Below are 20,163 nucleotides of genomic sequence, written 5' to 3' on the forward strand. Positions count from 1 at the left end.
GTTGATGCACATGCTTTTTGGTTAGAAAAACCATGGACTGAAGATAGAGCCAGAAAAAAAGAGAAATTGTGGCTTAAAAGAACTTTACTTTTTCTGTCTGGAAAGCCTTTGGCATCTGTTTTCCCAATCACCATACCAATTATACTCTGGGGGAAAAAAGAGATTACAGAATATATACATCAAATACAGATGTACAGGATGTATTTGATTTCACAGACTTTCTTGTCCTTCAGTAATAAAAAGCATATTTAACTGTTTCTATTTTAATGCACTTATTCTACAGAAGCATCAATAAATTAACAATCTAAGTGATTTTCTCAATATATTAAAAGATGAAGACTGGGAAATAATATAAAGACCCCACATCTCTCTGTCTCTGTAAGGAAAATGTTTACCTGAAAACATATACTTTTTTGTCACTTACACAGGCAGTGAGCAGCTTATGCACACTGCGGAATAGGCTAAGGGCATGTCAAAGTCAAACCAATTAGGGTACAAGTTCCTGAGTCGTTTAAATCATAGAATTATAGAGTTGGAAGGGGCCCCAAGGGTCATCTAGTACAACCGCCTGCAATGCAGGAATCTCAACTAAAGTATCCATGACAGATGGAGGCCATGTGATTTCCCATGTCTGCACAGTGGCATAAAAGGAGCATTTCAATTTTTCTTCACTATTAAAGAAACTCCTATTTTTTACTATACCATCATGAACTCTCAGCAGGGTAGCTAGCTGCATGTTACATACAGTCATTTTTGCTAAGCTAAATCAACTCCCCAAGATGGCAGTTGTGAACAGTGACACAGAAGGAAGGTAGGGGTTCCATAAACTTTCCCTTTCTACCACTTCTCCACATGAATTTTCCCTTTCTCAGAAACTGCTATGCTTTTTAAAAACGTAGGTGTGTGGAGAAGCAGTAAATGAATTTGGGTATGCTGTGCATTAAGCCCTTAAAATATGCATTTATTTAGACTTTTAGAGGAAATACCTATGCTTAAAGGCAACAACTACCACCAAACAAAGATTCTTTTGCAGATTTGTATCAGTAGTGTTGAAACAATAACACTGTAATGTTTAGTGAACTGGCTGGCTTAGTTTAAAAAACCCCCAAAGATAAGAAGTCATATCCTAAAAGGACTCCAAACATTAGGTCTCTTAGCTTTACCCCCCACCCCACCCCCAAACCAGCACACCACATTACATTCTTGTATTGGGTTTCGGGAAAACAGAATGAACAAAACACCTGTTGAAAAATAGGCTTGCAGATTTCTATGTGCCTTTCAGTCACTAGATGGGGCAAGAAAACTATTCCAGCATTTATCTGGATAAGTTCACTCAGGGTATGTTTGCAATGAAATATAATTCCCTCAGGTCTTTGAAAGCTTTCTTAAAGTGCATTCTATTAATTCGCATTCAAAATGTTTCATTTCCTAACTCACAGTAATTTAATTAAATGACAGAATATCTTGTATATAATTCTGCTGATAATAGAGAGCTGGTTCTTGGAATCCCAAATATGTTCTAAGACTCTGCTTACAATAGTATTTATTTCAAAGTCTTCTTAAAATTTATATTTACAACATTATTTGACTCTTTTAACAAAGTGAAATTCCATAATTCCAAATTAAAAGCTTGAGAAATATTCCTAAACCTCTTTTATATATCCTTAATTCTGAGATATTTTAGTCATACCATTTAACCAATCAAAAGGAGAAAATAAACTTCTGTGTCCATTTGCCAGGATTTTCTGCTGACACTTTCCAAACTCGTTATTTTTACTCGTTTATTTTATTTTATATCTTCATCTTACTTCATTTTGACCTTTGGCATTCACATAACTTAAAACAGTAACATAGTGCTTCAGTTATATATAATATTATTTGAAATAATGTTGTAGAATTGATTTTATCGGAGCTAGTTATTTTATAAATAATAATAATAATGATAATAATTTTATTATTTATACCCCACCCATCTGGCTGGGTTTCTCTAGCAGAATATAAAAACATAATAAAACGTCAAATGTTTAAAACTTCCTGATTCACATGTATAAAGTCACACACTATAAAGTCTACTACTAGCTTCCTTCAATATGAATTACTTAATGTCTGACATTAAATAAACCATATTTCTTTTCCAGATTGAAAGCATTATTTGTTTATCAAATAAAACTACAATTAAATTCTTGCTTGGTACATACATTGATACTCTCAATGCTGTACACTAAATAAAATCTTTTGGCCAAATACATTCACCCCACAAGAGAATATTTCATGTGCTTTCAATTCAGTGCCAAAGAAACATCCCTTGAAGAAATCTATGGCCTTGTAATACATTCTTTAACTTTTGATAGGAGGAAATTACTACTCTTATTTTATGTTAAAATCAACAAAGAGTTCACAATACGGTAGTATGTGTGCCATTTGTGTTAGGATGAACAGTAAAGTCCTGGGAGATACAAATATATTTCTCTTCCCCCTGTCAGGACTTTAAGTAAGCCATCTGAGTTTCAGGCCCCAAACACTCTGTTGCTGGTCCCTAAAATACTTAATAATCCTTAGGCTGCAATCCTACACACATTTCCTTGAGAGAGTAATCCACATTGAATGTAATGAGACTAACATGACAATCCTAAATATGTCAACTCAGAAGTAAGCCTCATTTAGTTTAGTGAGGCTTACTTCTCCCAGATTAGCATGTTTACGACTGCAGACTAAATGTCTTGTTCTGAGGTTTAGGACCCGCACAAGTACAGCCATCTGCAAAATAATACTTCTTTTTACTATATCAAAAATGAATGAGAGAAGAGTATAAATATAAAACAATAAAGCTATATACGGTATACATTTTCAATGTGTTGTACGTAGTTGCCACCCATATTCTGTATGCAACATTTTTTAGTTTTGCTAAGTCATACTAAACCTCCACAATGCAAACATTGAAGTATGGGATCCAGTGCCATTGTCTCAGCATCATTACTGTACCAGGTGAAGATAGCACCTTATCCCAGGAATGGGAAACATGTGGCACTCCAAATATTGTTATACTATGGCTCCTAACATCAATTTCCATTAGCTGCACTGTCTGGGGCTGATGGGAACTGGAGTCCAACAACTTCTGAAGGGCTACAGGTTCCCCATTCCTGCCTTATCCCTTTGATCTGGTCCTGTGAGTTGATTCTGCTATGTGAATTGGGCAGCTAGAGATGTTGGTACAAATGTACCAGTGCTCAGCAACTCCTGCATGATGCAGCTATGCCATGCCAGGGGCTTTGAAGGAGGGTGTGGACTTGAACTGATGTGGAACGCAAGGCCATTGGCAACGCTTGTAATGTAACAGCTATCAGCATGTGAGTGCACACACGCAGCACAAGAGATACTACAGCTTACTAATCACAAATAGGAGAAAGCAGCATAGCTTTAGCTACTTTAACGGTTGCAGTATAGAACCAGGCTGAAGATCTTTGGATGTAACGGGCAGTTTGGATATTCAACCTTCATTTTTAATATGGAATCCAGATTATGAGCAGGTTCACCTGTCAATGATCATAATGAGTTCTAAGAAGTTATAATGCAGAAGTTATAGGGGCAAAATGCCTTGGGGCTCAACTCTGAGCAGATCTGATTGAAAGGTGCAATGTGTGCTTGTTAAGGTCAGAGTACACGGAGATATGCACATACACCAGTATCCATACAAATCCTTGCTCTCTCTGGAACACTGACATGCATTTAATAGTTAAGAAACAACAGACAGAGATGGAAATTTTTGCCTCAATTATCATTTTTTTCAAATGCTCAAGGGAAGTCAAGGGAAGCTGTGCATGAATGGGACTATCCATGTGAGTAACGCTCACAGTTTCCAATCTGGTGTCCATAGTCCAAAAGAATACATTTCCAATGTATTGTGATACTATAATGCAGACTCTGTAAAAATTATCAACACAACATCTATTTAAAGAAAATACAAAGAAGTCTCTGATACTTCAGTCAATGAACTGTCCAGTCAACATCAATAGTTGTGGCATCCACACTCTGTGGTCAACAGAAGTATCAGTTTTCACTTTCTGAGGGTACACAAAGAGAAGCTAACATACTTTGTGCCTAATAATTATGCCAATGCTGTGAGTATATAAAGACAACCAATTACATAATTTTGCAGTAATATAATATAGTGATATACAGTTTCACTGGAGAACAAAAAAGACTTATGTCACCAAGACCTACAGGACGAGCAAGATTTGGATGCACATCTGAAATGGCTACAAAATTTTGTGTTGGAACCGAGTAGGCCATTCTCTTTATCTGAAACTACAGAAAAGTATGTTAGAGCTTTTAAAGAGAGCAAAATCAAAACAAATCACTTAGAGTATTCTGCAGAGAAGCCATTTTCTTTAAAAAGCTAATTTGATATACAGCACCTGCTTTCTGGATGACTTCTTTGCTGCAATGGCCAAACATAGATAACAAAACTGTTTCAACTTGTCAAAAACACTTATGTTCTTTTATTGGATCAGATGATTTAAAAAATTACATTTTTTAATTTAATTTCACTTTTTAAAATGTAACCCTTTCAGATCATGTTGGCACTTTTGCATGCTTGAAATTGGCTCATGATAGACATGATATGTGTGTGGCAGTTTCTGAACAGATTTCAAGATGTGCAAAAGTAGTAAATACAGAACAGTAATAACCTATATGGATTTCACATGACTACTTTGATGCTTTTTATCTGTGGATATTTTTGGTGGATACTATCCCATGAGGGAAGAGCATTGCATCAGCTTTGGCCCCTACGTCATTTTTCTATCCATCAGCTCTCATCTTGCTCTATTGTTCAATTTTGTGTAAAACAATCCAGCTTCTGTTGTGCATGGACTATTGGACTTGAGATTAGAAAAGTCTGGGGTCAAATCTTCAGTTATAGCTAAATGAGTAAACCACAGTCTCTTACCAACCTAGTCAACTTTTAAATGTTAAATGAAAACAAGATAAAGACACCCACTGTCCACAGTTCTGAACTCCCAGGAGGTAGGATGGGGCAAAAATTATATAAATTATATATATTAAAGAAACTATCTGCTTCTGCTGCTTTTTTTTTTTTTAAAAAAAATTAAATTCCATTTCAAGAAAAGTTAAAATTACCACAGCAAGAAGCTGTGCCCAATATCCAAAGAACTTTGCAATTGGTTCCATGTGCCTGAAGAATTTATGTTTCTCAAAGAGAAAGACTCAAAAGCCCCCCTCCCCAAATGCACTCTAGCCCAAGCCTCTGGACTAGCCTACAGCAGCTCTTTGAATTTATTACAAACTTAGACATTTTGAAACAGTTGACATTCTGTTGACATTCTATATTTCTAATTCAGACAGTGCGCAGACACTGTACAGGGAATTTTGGGGGAAGGCATTTGTCCACCCCCACCCTATCACTAGCACCACCCACTCAGCCTATTCCTTTATGTTTATTCTCCTGGCATTCAGTATTTCTAAAAAGATAAAAAGGATTAAGGAACTACTGATGGCAGCAGCAAGAATATTTTTTTTTCAAAAAAATGAACAGCAGAAACCAATAAAAACAGTAAAAGGGTTTTTAGGAGTTAACAAAAGCTGAATTCTAAAAATTGTCTGCCATAAGTCTGCAGCACCAAGAAGCCAAAAAGTGTTGTGGTTCCTTAGTGACTTTCTGGTATATTGTAAAACATTCATTTTAAAACCCAGATTGTAAAGTAAAAATGACTTTTTGTGGGATGTTCAAAACTTCCAAGCCTCACACATACTGGCATCAAAAAGGAGTCACAATCAGTACACTGACAGTGTGCCTAAAAGCCCTTTGTAATGTCAGTTCTCAAAGCTGTTTTCCTTGGACTGTACTCATATTCACTGACAGATATCAGAGTTGTGTTTTGTTGGGCTTTCTTTTTTACTTTTCATCCATCAGGCCATCTCTGGCATATCTTAGATAAGTGAAAATAAATGAATGCTGTCTGGAGATAATACATAACAAACAGAACTGTGGTTATTTCACAACGTTTGATTATTATTATTTTTTAAACATGGATAAAGTGTATCCAGCTAATATATTCTGAAAGTCTTCCCTTTTAACTTCTAGTTATTTTTTCCTATAGATCCTTCGAAAGTTAAGGTGCCCTATTTCCATATTTAAAAATTCTAACTTGGAAAGAAACAGAAACTTCCAGCTGTCTTAGGCAGCAAGATGCAGCCCAATTATGCCTCCTAGGCAACTATCAATCGTATATTCTTCCCTCAAATACAGTGTTAAATAATTCATTGCCCATTGAAAATGGATTAGTGGGCTTTTTTTTTTAATGACTGAATCAGATTACCTCAAAGAGGCATTTAAAAGACAAAGTTTTTAAAATATGTAAAGTGTTACTGGTGGATACATCTGAATTGTAATATTAAATAGTGTGGAATCACTAAAGGAGGGTTAAGCATCTTCTGCATCTCAAGCTGGATATAATGAGATTTAAAAAGAGTCGTAGGTATGAAGCTGCTTGTTGCCAGCACTGCCAAGATAATAAGCCAAACTGTGACACCAAAATCAACAAGAACTCAAGAGTATATCTTATAATGGGGGGTTCAGTATTTCCCCTCAGCATGCTGTATTACTCAACTGCAAAAGCTGTTTCTCTGTTAGAAGTTCACTAGCCTTCAGAAAACTGCAATTACCAGGATACTGTGCATGAAAGTGTGACAATTAAATCAGTTTAAATTGAAAGTACGGATATTGTCTTATCTTGCCAACCTAAATCAGTAAATGGCCATTGTGCCCTGCAAGGAACTCTGGGAATTGTGAGGGCATTAAGAATGGTTACACATATGGTTAGACATAAAACTGCACCCCAATACGCCCTATTTAACTGAGCGGAATAACTGCCAGTAGAGTATGTTGCAACTGCTTTTAACTGAAAACAGAAATCTATTCATAGATCCTTTTTCAGTAAGCACTAAGACAAATGGGGGATGTAAAAGGGATGGACTAAAGAAGTCATGACTTTGCTGGCCAATTTTGTGAGGGCCAGTTTAATGGAGGAAGAAGTAAGGTGCCATATTCTGAAGAGCAAAAAAAAGGACACATTTGTTGACTTCTACTTTTAATTATGGATCGCTATACAGTAACGACTTTCATTTTACATACCCATGAAAAAGAGGACGTGTCCTGGAAAAAGAGGACATGGCAATCCTAGAAGGAATGGAACCCCCCTTCCCAAATACAGAGTACAGTATAGTTAAGAAAAGATGGAAATGGGGATGCTACATTGTAAAGACAGTTTACAGTACAATCCTACAGTCTACTTGAAAGTAATTCAACTCAATGAGGCTTACTTCCCAATGGGTGGGTATAGAATTTTTCAGCCAAAATGTGGATTGGGCATTTCTTAACACTGTTTTCACCCTGTATTATATTCACACAATGAGATTTGCTGAAGGGCTGTTCACCTCATCAATGATTGCTAGATGAAGTAGGCATGCTAATCAGGGGAAACTAGGATATTATTATTATTTCTACTACTACATTATAATTGTTTGTACCTTGAGCAAAAAAAGCTCAGTGGGAAGAGAGATTCTCTGGATTATTCCAGATTATTAAATATGGAGTGGGCCAAAACGAGGGTCCAAACAAGGGTAGAGCAAGCAAGAAGTCACTGTGTCTGAGGAAGAAAATGTTGTTTGAGCTTATGATGAGGGATTAAAATTGTCATTTTTGCTGAGAAAATGAAAAGTATATGAAAAAGGGTATATGAGAACAACAGCTACCTACCCAACACAGGTAGGTTTAAGTAATGAACCTTGATCTCTGTGTACCAAGACTGACAGAATGGAGACTCCTGAGGTAAATCCTTCACAGAAATAGAATTATGAGGTACTAATCACAGATGCCCATTTCAAGTGTCTGTGAGGAGAAGCAGTCAAGAGTCACAGCACCATTCAGAACTTGTCCTTGGATATATTTAAGATTAAATGAAAAAGGTGGAGGCTAAATTTGTATACCCCAAGTGTATTTGTGAATTTATTTATTTACATCATTTATTTGCTGCCTCAGAATTTACATAAAGGTGTTAAGATACTATTTGTATGCCACCTTTCCATTGTTAAAGCCATACTCAAGGCAACTGACAACATGAAAATATTTACATAATTACAAATACAATAAAACTAAACAATAAATAAAACACATCAAAAAGAACACAACCAAATTGAATAATGTGCACATAAAACAAAAGATCCAAAAATAAATATACAAAAAATATCAATAGCAGCAACAAAATCCCCCAACAAAACCCCGGTCCAAGAGGTCCGTAGCAATTCTGATGGGTCTACTCTTGAGCAGCACTAGCACTGACTACAGCTGTGTATGTGTATTTGTCTTAATATTCTGTTAACAACCAAGGGTATTTGTGATTCTGAGGTAACAATAATCACAAGAGGTCTGAAAAAAACAGAAAGGGGGAAACTACGTACATACCCCTGACCTCTTCAGAGAGAGAAAAAAGTGTATGTTTCCCTCAGAAGTTTACATTAGGGGACAGGGCATGTGCTATTTTTATTAGCCTTTCATGAGTTTCAGTTTGTACAGTTTTATTGTTAAATCGCTGCAGGATGTTTTATAGGAAACAATTCATAAATGAAAAAAAAATAATACACTCTAGGCTTTGTTCTTTTTTCCTTTCTTTTTGGCAGACAATGGGGCTTATATGTATGTTTTGAATAAACAACACTCTTTCCTCATGCAAAGTGTGTATATATATATATATATATATATATATATATATATATATATATAGGAGGTGCTCTCCTGCACTGCCTCTCTCTGCAATCGTGTCCCGTTACACAAAAACAGCCACCACAGTTTGGGCGGGAAAACGCATCAGCTCTCAGCCCGCAGGCGCGCCAGCTGGCAAATATTTCGCAACGGTTGCCTCGTGTTCCTCGTGCCAGCTCCTTAAAGGGCCAGTAGCAGAAAGCAGACTGGCAAAGGGAGAGACTTCCACGTGGTTGGGGGATTGTTATGGGGAACTGATTTTGCTTTGATCAAGAGGGTGTGTGAGTGGGTGAAAACTTCATTGACATTGACTAGAAGATAAGGTTATTCAGTGATTACTCTGCACAAACTCTTCCTGAGTCAGATCAGCGCTAAATATCGAGGGGAGCTTTTAACTAAACAAATGTTTTAAATCCTGCTTATTTTCAGGGTTTATACCTGTTTTACTGATTGATGACCCTTTTCTGTGTTTTACACATAAGTATTTTGTGTCTATATTGTAATGGCCATGGGTTATAAACAATAATAAAACTTGGTTTGGCTTCATATTTAGGTTGTTGTGATTTTGAATTTTAATTTGTTGGGTATGTGTTTGTTGTTGTGATCAGCCCTAGGACTGTTGATGGATGAAGGGTGGTCTATACTGTAAATGGAAATAAATACTGTACTGTAGTATGATTTTACAAAACTAGTTTTGAAGCTGAAAGCTTGTGGAGCCAAATATTTGTCATGTTTTGTACACCCTTTGGGATAAATCCAACTAAGTTTTACTAAAAGTAGAGTTTTGTGTGGGTTTATGTGCTTAAATAGTTGAACCTCAAGCTTATCCAAGATATTTCTGCTCTCTGGCAATGCATGTTTTTGACTGGATGAGTGTTTCAACATAATATCCAATTGAAGGGTGGTGAGAGGACAGATGTAAACGAAGTTCCAAACTCAAAAGATTTTCTCAGTTGGAATCTTTGCTAAGTGGAATGCTTTTTATTCAGAGTAGACCTACTGAAGTTAACGAACCTATCTTAGCCATGTCAATTAATGCTAGTGTGTCTACTCTGAGTAGAACTAACATTGGTGACAACACTTTTCCTCCACATTCATTCACCGGAGGGCCTAAATCAGGCATAGGCAAACTCGGCCCTCCAGATGTTTTTGGGACTACAATTCCCATCATCCCTGACTACTGGTCCTGTTAGCTAGGGATCATGGGAGTTGTAGTCCCAAAACATCTGGAGGGCCAAGTTTGCCTATGCCAGGCCTAAACAGATAGTGGTTTTGAGAGAAGGAGAAGGGTGAGGTATAAAAGTCAAAATGTACCCTTTAAAAGCAAACTTATACCAAGTCAGCTTATTGTTTCATCTAGCTCAGTATTGTCTACACTGACTGGCAGCAGTGCTGCCAGGGTTTCAGACAGGGGACTCTCCTAGCCCCATCTGCAGATATTGTGGATTGAACCTGGGACCTTTTGCATGCAGAACAGATTATTACCAATTTATGGCCCTTCCCAGTTTATAAAAATGTAACTAAAATATAAGCATTGTTTTACAGTTAGCTCAGAAATGCTTAGGGTTCGCCCCTTTTGGGTGTGATGATGCAGTCCACTTGAGGTGGCAGCACCAGGAAGGGGTAGCAAATTATCAGTTTATTAATATATTTTCAAACCACCATTGGAGTATGGTGTGCTATTTGGATTTTCTGCCTCAAGCCTCCAAATATTTTCAGTCATAACTAGAAATGGTGGCTTCATACGTACCATATGTTTAAAGCACATTATTTCTTTCCAAAGAATCCTGGGAACTATAGCTTACCCCTGCAGCTATAATTCCCAGCACCCGTAGCAAATTACAGTTCTCAGGATTCTTTGGGCAAAAAGCAATGTGCTCTAAATGTATGGTTTGTACCCAGCCATTCTTCCAGTCCTATTCCCGCACCAGCCAAACACCTAGAATTGAAATGAGCGCACACACTTGCCAGCTGCTTGCTGCCTTGGTGTGGTTTTCATTTGAATAAATGAATTTCTGTTGAAAGCCAGTTATGAAAAGGCCGTCTGGCTCTCGACACGTCGTCATAACCAGCTTTTCCAGAAAACCCATTCTTGCTTCAGCGCACGCCATGCTTGGCTCCCCAGATCAGCTGTATGGCCAGAGAGACTTTGCCCTCCTCATCACGGAAACAGCATCTCTGATGCAGGAAGAAAATTGTGCCTGCTCCCCCCCCCCCGCTTTAAATGTGACAACAATGGCATGAAAGTGATCCCCCCTCCTCTTCTCTCTTTTAAATCTTCCCCCACAATAGCATTGACTTGTCAGAACTACCAGCCCCTGATGAATATGAACAGCTATGGAGGCGAGACATTGTGTGTGTCTTGGACTTGATAAAGAAGTCAAGGGTGAGTGCACAGAGGTCACGGCTGGTGTAGCTCTCGATGCAGTGGCAACAGAAACGCTATCAGAAAACATCTGCCTCCTCCCCCAAACACGCCAGGTGTCAACCTCAGGGCTCAGCATGGCAGCCATATTCTGACACAGGTAACACATTTTTTAAATAGATGTTTAACTCACTGCAGCTCCTGGAAACAAAAAGCCACGACATTTAGGATGGATGATCTCCTGTCCACAAAGGTAAAGAGCGTTAAGGTTATCTGGAGGTTATTGAACAGCAGATACAGATAATACAGTTGGTTGCAAGGACGGAGAGGGAATCTTTCATACAGATTTAAATGCAGAATTTAGCTGTTTCGACCCACTCAAGTTTTGTTCACAGACGATCTCTTGTATTTTTTTAAAAGTGTGACTAATATGCAAAATCATACTAACAATTGCATGCAAAAATATGTATATTATACATATAATAAGTATAAAAGAGTGTGGTACTATATCTCTGCAGCAGGCTGGGACAATAAGTACACCCAGAGGCCAAAACTGGTCTTTTGGGGATGAGGGAGCACTGGGAACCCATCTAGAACAGACTAATATTTCATATACTTTTCAGTATCATTTTGAGGCTTTCCTTCCCTTTTTGTAAGAACATAAGAAGTGCCTGCTGGATCAGGCCAATGGCCCATCTAGTTCATCATTCTGTTCTAGTGGTTAACCAGATGCCTATGGGAAGCCCTCAGATAGGACCTGAGTACAATAGCACTCTCCCCACTGTGGTTTCCATCAACTGGTTTTCAGAAGCATTTAGCCTCTGTGGAAGCAGAGTATAGCCACAATGGCTAGTAGCCATTGATAGCTTTGTCCTCCATGTGGTTTGTGTTTGGTCATGTTCTCTTTTTCTCTCTAGGAGTATAGAAAGCTGTCTTATCAGGTTACTTGCCCATCTAGCACAGTATTGCCTACTCTGATTGGCAGTGGCTCTGCAGGATTTCATATACAGATCTTTCTCAGTCCCACTTGGAGTTGCTGGGGACTGAACCTGGGACTTTCTGCATGAAAAGCATATGCTTTACTACTGAGGTGCAGCAGCTTCTTTTTTGTAAACTGTTGTGAAATCTCTCCCTTGCTTGTCCAGGAGTCAGGTTTCCTTATCATAGGCTGGAACATGTCATATGGTACTGTACTTTCTGATTCCCATAAAAGTTTTCTTCTGGGTCAAGCATGCTTGCTTGCTGAGCATCAAGAGGATTTTCCTAATCCTGTTCCTAGGGAGGCCACACACACACACAAAAAAGGGGGAGGCACAGGTGTGCTTCACTTTTGCATATGCTGGTTTACATACTTACTGGCGAAAATTTAGAAGAATAGAATTATATATCTCTACAGCTGGGAGGACTGTGACCAAGAGACATGTGGGCCTGCTGAGTCTGTTGTCCTGGTGCTAACTGCTAATGGGCCTTGCTCTTTCTTCATATACAGTAGTTCTTAAGGGAATCAGAAGCAAAATGGCTATGTACATACCATAGAGCTACAATTCCCAGCACCCTTAACAAATGACATTTCCTCAGGTTCTTTGCATGGGAGTAGAATGTGCTTTAAAGATGATATGGACACAGCCTATGTCTTTGAATACCAGTTGCTGGGAATCACAAGTGGCAAAGCACTCATACCCTGCTTTCCAGACCGCTGTGAGAAGAGGATGTTGGAAGACATATGCTGGCAACCAGGCTCTTCTTAGGTTCTCATGGTGTTTGGCCCTTTTGGGCTAACATGGCACTTGATGTTGCAGTGGTGTTGTGATCCGACTGGAGCAGTTCTGATGTGTTTGCCTCCCTTCCTAGCTCTCTTTGTGAAATGAGGTTCAGTAGGGGTAGCCAATATGATATCCTCCAGATGTTTCTGAACTAAAACCTGCCCCATCCTTAGTGGATTCTGCTTGAGGACTTCCCATTGGGGCATCTGGTTGGCCACTGTGGGAAGATGATGCTGGAGAGCTGGGCTTTTGGACTGATCCAGCAGCCAGGCTCTTCTAATTTTTAGAATGGGCTACAAATAGAAAGTGTCATCTGTAAAATAGAGCGCATGGCCACTGTCTCTGTTGCTACCTCTTTTACATTTGTTTCAGCCTTGTCTTTACTTTTCTCCCACTTCCTGAACTGGCAGTGACTGGAATTGTCCTTCTCACCGTGGTGGACAGAGACATCCCAGAAGGGGTCTGGCATAGCAGCCCCTACTTCGGAAATGATTTCATGAACAGCTTAGGTCCCTTTTCACAGTCATTCAGATTAATTTCTCCAGTTGGAAGTAGACAGGATGAAGAAGCGAATGTAACCAGAGGAATAAAAGCATTGTGACTTGTAAATTGAATGGGGCAGGGTGCCTCAGAAAGGCAGGAGATTCAAAGACAATGGATGAGAGATAGGGGCTGCAGTAAGAGAGGGTACTTGGTTTTCCAGTAAAACAGCAGTCAGACTGTCTGTTGTCTCTTCAGTGCAGCTGATGACAAAAAATGGGCCTTTGACAAGGACAATGAAATCTCTGTCCACACTGCTGCAGAACTGTAAACCCCTTTAGAGACAAGGACACAGCCTTTTCTAGTTCTTAGGTAAGAGACTCTGACTAGTCCAGGCATAATCTATTCAGTTAAGAAAAGCCCTGCAGCTGGATCACAGCAAAGACCCATCAGTCCAGCATCCTGTTCTCACAGTGACAGAGGACGATTTAGGGCAGTACAACCAGTTTAGTTGCAGTGGCATCAGGCCTATGGTGTTGTGAACTGAGCAGAAAGGAAGTGGGGAAGGTGCAACAATTTGACCTCGCACAGGGCACCTCTGAAATTTGAAAGACCAAAGTCTGCCCATGACAGTGCTCAACTGGATGCTTCTGGGAAGCCCACAAGTAGGCCATTAGCAGAACAGCCCCGCTGCCCCCCCAACACACAAACCTGCACTTCCCAGTGGCTGGTGTTCAGAGGCCAATTGCCTCTGACAGTGGAGGTAGAACACAGCCACTGTGGTTAGCAGCCATTGATAGCCTTATCTCTCATGAATTTGTCTAATCCTCTTTTAAAGCCATCCAAGTTGGTGGCCATCAATACTACTTGTGGTAGCAAATGCTATCTGCTATGTGAAGAAGGACTTCTTGTTGTCCCTCCCGAATCTTCCAACTTTTAGCTTTACTGGATGGCTTGCCTCCTGATCCCCCAAGGAACACTGAAGCATGAATAAAGCCACCATGAGCAGCATTGCAGGTTGTATGATTTGTGATTCTCCATTATTTCCCCTCAGTTCCATGGCCTCAGAATCATGTTCTTTGAGACAATTCCGGTGCTAATATTAAGGAGCCAGGTCCAAGGTGGAGATAATGATGGCCAACATAGATTTATTCAAGAGCAGAGTCCTGACACAAGGAGGATGCAAAACAGGGCTAGTGAGGGTGTGGCTTAGGGAGAAGGGGTGTGGCCTAGGGAGAGGTCATGGCCTATAGCAAGGGCCTTATTCAGCTTCTGGGCTGTCCCTGCCCTACACCGAAACCCATTTATATGAAATCGGCTTCACTGAAATTGAGTTGAATTCCAAGCAAGTGTGTTCATTCTTCAAGGCTGGGGTATGGCAGTTTGGGTTAAGTGGTAGATTCCTGTGCAAATCTTGCTTCTGTGTGCAATATTTGACACAAGGATTACAATTTATATTTGCACCTCTTATTTGTATCCATCAAGGTGCTTTACTCCTTGGATCCTCATGAAAACTAAGCAAGCCAGTTCATCTTTCCATTTGCTCTATGTTTAAAAATAAAAGAAATCAATAGTATTCCACTTCTGTATCATAATTTTTTTTTTAAACTCCTGATCGGTAATTTTATGACCTGAAGGTCATGGCTATTGAAAGCTGAGGTCTAGTCTGATTAATCCACCATGTCGGCTCCGTATTACAAGATCTTTCATTGTCTTCAATTAAAGTGCTGAAAATGAATACCACCTGTGCACTCATAGTTACAATGTCAATAAAGTCCATTATAATTATACACCGCTTGATGACAAATGACATGCCGGAGGGGTGACAAGCTCATTTTGGTTTGGGTGGAGAGCAGAGAGAGCTCTTCTGCGAACTGGGAACATCTATTTTTGTCCAATCTTGGTCACACCAAAAAGGGAGGAAAATCCTTCTGTGACCTATCTCCCCCCTACCAGCTTTAAACTGTACAAAATATTTATGGTAATTAGAGGTTCCCCAACTCAGCACCATAAATGCAAGAGCAGTCAAAGAAGACCATCTGTTCAGTCTTCTGGCTGAAAGGCAAAGGCCACCCACCTCTCCAAACTGTGCATACCCCAGGACATATAGGTTTGGGTGCTGCTTATTGAACAAATGGCACTAGATAGCTCAAGCAAGTGAGACAAACTGTATGCAACATGGGGATTCTGGCACCAATTCTCAGCCAGGCCTGTGGGTAGCTATAATGCAAAACTGAAACTGGAAGCCATGCTCTTGTCATCTTTGGGTGCCTGTTTTCAGTGACTAGACCCTTAGAGCCAAGGGATGCATCATCATCATCATCATTATTATTTGCAGAACTGATATTCTGCCATTCAAACCATTTTAGGCATTTGAGGCTAGTCTGTAAGTCCCGATGAGCCACTGCCTCACTGGTCTAAGTCTGCCCTTGACCGGCTTACACCTGCCTTTTTCCAGTCTAGGGTATAGTAGCAGCTGTCATCTTCCTCCTTCTTAGTGTCTGCCTTGCCCTTGTAGAAATCAGTGGTTGGTTCTTCCCAGTAGCACAGTGGCAAATTCAGAAGTGTCAGATCCCTTAAAGATAGCCATAGCCATACCCCCTCATAGCCATGCCCCCTTCTAATATGATTAATATTACCTTCTAAGCTTATACAGTGGTACCTTGGGTTAAGAACTTAATTCGTTCTAGAGCTCCGTTCTTAACCTGAAACTGCTCTTAACCTGAAGCACCACTTTAGCTAATGGAGCCTCCCGCTGCCACCGCGCCGCTGGAGCACGATTTCTGTTCTCATCCTGAAGCAAAGTTCTTAACCCGAGGTACTATTTCTGGGTTAGCGGAGTCTGTAATCTGAAGCGTCTGTAACCTGAAGCATATGTAACCCGAGGTACCACTGTACAGTAATCTTAGAAAATACAAATGATTAGGTATTGCAATGATCTATTCAAATCTTTCAGCTAGATCTACTAGTTTCTGTGTACATACACGAACAAATGATTTGGAGTGCTCCTGTAACTTCTTTTGGAGTAACTTAAGCTTTCCCCCTTGAAGTTCCATTGTGGGTAACAGAACCTGAACACCATTGTCTTGAAACTTAAGCTCCTTGTGTTATCAGCACTTGCCTTTGGAGCATACAGAACGACAACTCTTTGGTGATCTTTCCCCTGTGCCATCTCTAAAGTAACCCTAGGTGTGTAACATGTACACTTCACACTGCCCTCCTCTGTCACAGCTGCAAGAGGAGAAGACTAGAAGCATCCACTTCCAGTTTTAAACTAACTATGGTTCCCTGTAATGTCCAATCTTGGGAAATGAATAGTCTGTACTATGGTTATTGAACAAGTCAAGGTTGTAAGCCATAGTGTTCTCCCATACTTTGACAAAATGGGGAGCTGTGGTTAGTTTAAAAGTAGAAGCAGAGGAGAGGGGAGGAGAAATCATTCAAGCCTGAGGCTCAGTCATGTAATGCTAAACCATCATTTAGCGTTGCATTTGAAAAGGGACGCTATGTTGATTTACAACTTCATATCTGCTCCCCCCCCTACCCTGAAAGAATAACAAATTTATTTATTCTCAGGCTGGCCTGCCAATCAGATACTAGACTTTTTTTAAAAAAACAACAACCAAACCCAGCCTCATTTTTCTAAATAACGGAAGAGGATGCTATCTGGTGTGCAAAATGCCCTCCAGTTAGGGCAAATGTTCACCTGTAGTCAGGTGAATCTATAGAATCAGGTTTTTTTGCATTGTTCTCAAGTAGCCACTCTCCATTTCAAAAAGAAAAGGATAGATTGGATCACTGGCGTATGAAATTCTTCCGGCTATGAGTTTTTCTCCATTATCTGCTTTTGGCTGAATGCGATGTATGGCTTTTCAGTGCTCTTTTTGCTGATAGCAACACGGATCAAATTAAGGAAGAAGAAAGCCTCATTCAAAAGGAGGAGGAGGAGATAAAAAGAACAGATGGATTTCACACTATCTCCTGTGTAGCTTCTGTCTCTCCCCTCTCTTTTCGAAAGACAAAAAAAAGAGGGATTTAAAATTTCTATTGAGTGGTTCCTGCATTGCTTAAGAACATAAGGAGTGACCCACTGAATTTGGCACAAAGATCCACTTATTCCCGACATCAGCCCTTCCTTTGGATGGATGGCATATTTGTCCTGGCTGCTGGATCTACAGGTGATGCCAGTCCTAGCAAACGGAATGAAATGGTGATGTCCAGGTTCCGGAATGTGACAGAGGAGTGGAGGGCTGTTGGGAAAGGGTTGTGGCTCAGTGGAAAAGTATCTGCTTTGCATGCAGAAGGTCCCAGGTTCAATTTCTGGCATCTCCAGTTACGGCTGGCAATGTTCTTTGCCCAAAACACTGGAATGCATAGAGCATACTGAGCTAGATGGATGAATGTTCAGATTTGGTATAATGCAGCTTCCTCTGCTCTTATGTTGAGTAAGTGGTGACATGATAGAAGTTGACAAATTTATGCATGGCATGGATAAAGAGGATAATAAAAGTCCCCCCCCCATAACATTAGAACTTGTGGACATCCAGTGAAGCTGAATGTTGGAAGAATCAGGACAGATAAAATAAAGTTCTTTATGCAGCCCATAGTTCAACTATGGAACTTGCTCAAACAGGAGGCAGTTGTGGTCACTAAATTGGATGGTTTTAAACAGTGCTTTTTTTTTTACTAGAAAAAGAGGTGCCAGTACTCACCATGAAGTTGAAGTTGTTACAGTAAGTGCCACACTTTTTAACCAAAAAAAGAGAGGTGCCAGTACTGTGAACCCTTGAGTATCCCCTGGAAAAAAAGCACTGGTTTTAAAAGATTAGAGAGAATCATGCAGGAGAAGGTTATCAATGGCTTCTGTCCATGATGGGTGCTTCTGAATACCAGTTGCTGGAAACCTCAGGAAGGGAAAGTGCTGTTCAGCTCAGATCCTGCTTGCGGGATTCCCACAGGCATCTGGTTGGCCACTGTGAGAACAGGATGCTGGAGTAGATGGGTCACTGGCATCATCCTGTAGTCTCTTCTTATTTTTTTGTGTTACAGTGATAGAGTGAGGAAAGCTTCCTCAAATATTTCCCCCCTGTCTTTCCTCTTGTTGCTACAGAGCTTAGAAGGAAAAATGTAATCTTCAGCCTGCCTGCAGCTTCTAAATATGTGGCGTTGTGAGCAAGATTCTCCCTGCCATGCTCCAGAAGTTTCTGACTACAATACAGAGTTTTTCTGTTTGGTGCATGTGTGTTTTCATATTATTAATCTCATTCTTTTCTCCCCACCCCACTTTCCCCCTTTTATTCTCATGCTGCTGTATCCTCACCCTGGGCCCTCCACTGGCTTCTGTAATGTTACAGTATTAAAAGTTTCATTTCAGTTCTTTCTTCAGAATTTCTTCTCCGACCCCCACTCTCACAAACATAAAAGAATGCAATACAGTGGAAAGAGCCCCAGTGCCAGCCATATCATTGGAGTTGACAGACAGTGGAGTTTCAAGCTGGGAAAACCTCTTGCGAAGAAAAGGCCCTGCCTTCGATGCGGGCCCCTTTTTCTCAGCTCGGGATGGATGGGTATTCATTACTGTGTGCCAGTCATTCCCGCAGCTTTGATCAGGGGACCGTTTCATGCGAGGGGTGTGGGGCGGAGGCAGGAAGGAGGGAGAAGACACATCTTCTGTCTGAACTAAGTTGGGGATTTCATCATTCGTAGCAAAATAACCTTCACTAGGGCATAGCGCTGGGGTGGAATAAGGCCACTTCCTGAGACTGGGTTTTGCGGGGAGCGAGTGCTGTCATGGGTAACTTGGTTGGCTTTTGTTCAGTTTCTCTGCCTCTCCTCCAAAAGGTTTCTGAAAGGAGCAGAGCTAGGAAAGAAGAAGAGTTTGAATGGAGGACAGCTTTTTAGGAGCTACAATGGCATTTTGGGTTACTCAGAAATCAGTAAACTAAAATTTGCCATGTCCATTGATTTCAATGAGTTCATTCTGAGTAGAATGAACATTGGATGTAACCCAATGTTTTGAATGCACACAGGCATATGGAGATTTGAGCCAAAACTCTTATCACACAGAGAAATTATTAAAAAGATTTCATATACGGCCTTTCATTTTAGGAAGAGACACCATGGTGGTTCAGAAACAAATAAAAGTGCGCAGTGACATAACAAGAATAATATCAATTTTAAAAATGAAATTAAACATAATTAAAATGCATAGTTTAGCAAACATCATCATCATCATCAAACTTTGTATACTGCCCATCATCCATAGATCTCAGGGCAGTTCAAAACAAAACAAAAATAAGATAAAAAAAAATACATAATCCAAACAAAACAATAACACCCCAATCAGCTTTTATTGATATGTCTGATGTTCTTATTCTTCTAATGGTTGTATTGGGTTCTTAGATGGTGTACTGCCTTGCAATATACAATATGAAAACAAAGATTTATAAACAAACAAATGCACAATAAAAATGCTGCCTGGATGGTCTCTGAATATGTGGGAGAGGGCCAATGTCTCCTACTTAGGACTGCCAGGTAAGGAGCATCCCAGAACCTCAGATTTCAGGGCCCAAATCTGAGACCTGGGAGCAATCCCTGATGATGTTACTGGAGCGCCCTGAAGACGGAGATTAATTGGGAAAGGGAAGTGGAGGGCATCAGACCACCAGGAATATCACCGCTATAATTTTCAGCCAGCATCTGCGGGACTGAAGTTTGCAAACTGCATGCACAATCTTGTTGTTGTTATTGTTGTTGACGATGATTAAAAACACTTT

General features: G+C 40.0%; 1 protein-coding gene and 1 long non-coding RNA gene across 16 annotated transcripts in view; one reads left to right on the top strand and one right to left on the bottom strand.

Moving 5' to 3' along the window:
- The window catches only part of MEIOB (meiosis specific with OB-fold), a 21,141-nt gene extending 12,163 nt beyond the window's left edge, over nt 1-8,978 (bottom strand). Inside the window, exons 1-4 of one of the 11 annotated variants that reach the window (XM_081840310.1) lie at nt 8,660-8,707; nt 6,630-6,691; nt 4,222-4,305; nt 89-146 (exon numbers count right to left, since the gene is read on the bottom strand). In XM_081840310.1, the coding sequence (XP_081696436.1) occupies nt 89-146; nt 4,222-4,290 (127 nt within the window). In that variant the 5' untranslated portion in view covers nt 4,291-4,305; nt 6,630-6,691; nt 8,660-8,707. Of the gene's footprint in view, nt 1-88; nt 147-4,221; nt 4,306-5,771; nt 5,913-6,629; nt 7,204-7,548; nt 8,785-8,847 lie in introns of those variants that run through there. The other 10 variants (XM_081840303.1, XM_081840300.1, XM_081840302.1 and 7 more) reach the window with 10 other exon arrangements.
- Nucleotides 7,256-19,797, top strand: LOC309329502. Of its 5 annotated transcripts, none has more exons than XR_014151177.1 (3): nt 7,256-7,351; nt 11,072-11,304; nt 18,498-19,797. It is a non-coding gene; the product is annotated as an uncharacterized lncRNA (long non-coding RNA). The 5 variants fall into 5 exon arrangements; XR_014151178.1 differs by lacking the exon at nt 7,256-7,351 and adding an exon at nt 7,683-7,786; XR_014151179.1 differs by lacking the exon at nt 7,256-7,351 and adding an exon at nt 8,978-9,056.
- The last annotated feature ends 366 nt before the right edge of the window (nt 19,798-20,163 follow it).

The sequence above is a fragment of the Podarcis erhardii genome (assembly GCF_964252035.2).
Source record: "Podarcis erhardii genome assembly, chromosome: 14".
NCBI lineage: Eukaryota > Metazoa > Chordata > Lepidosauria > Squamata > Lacertidae > Podarcis > Podarcis erhardii.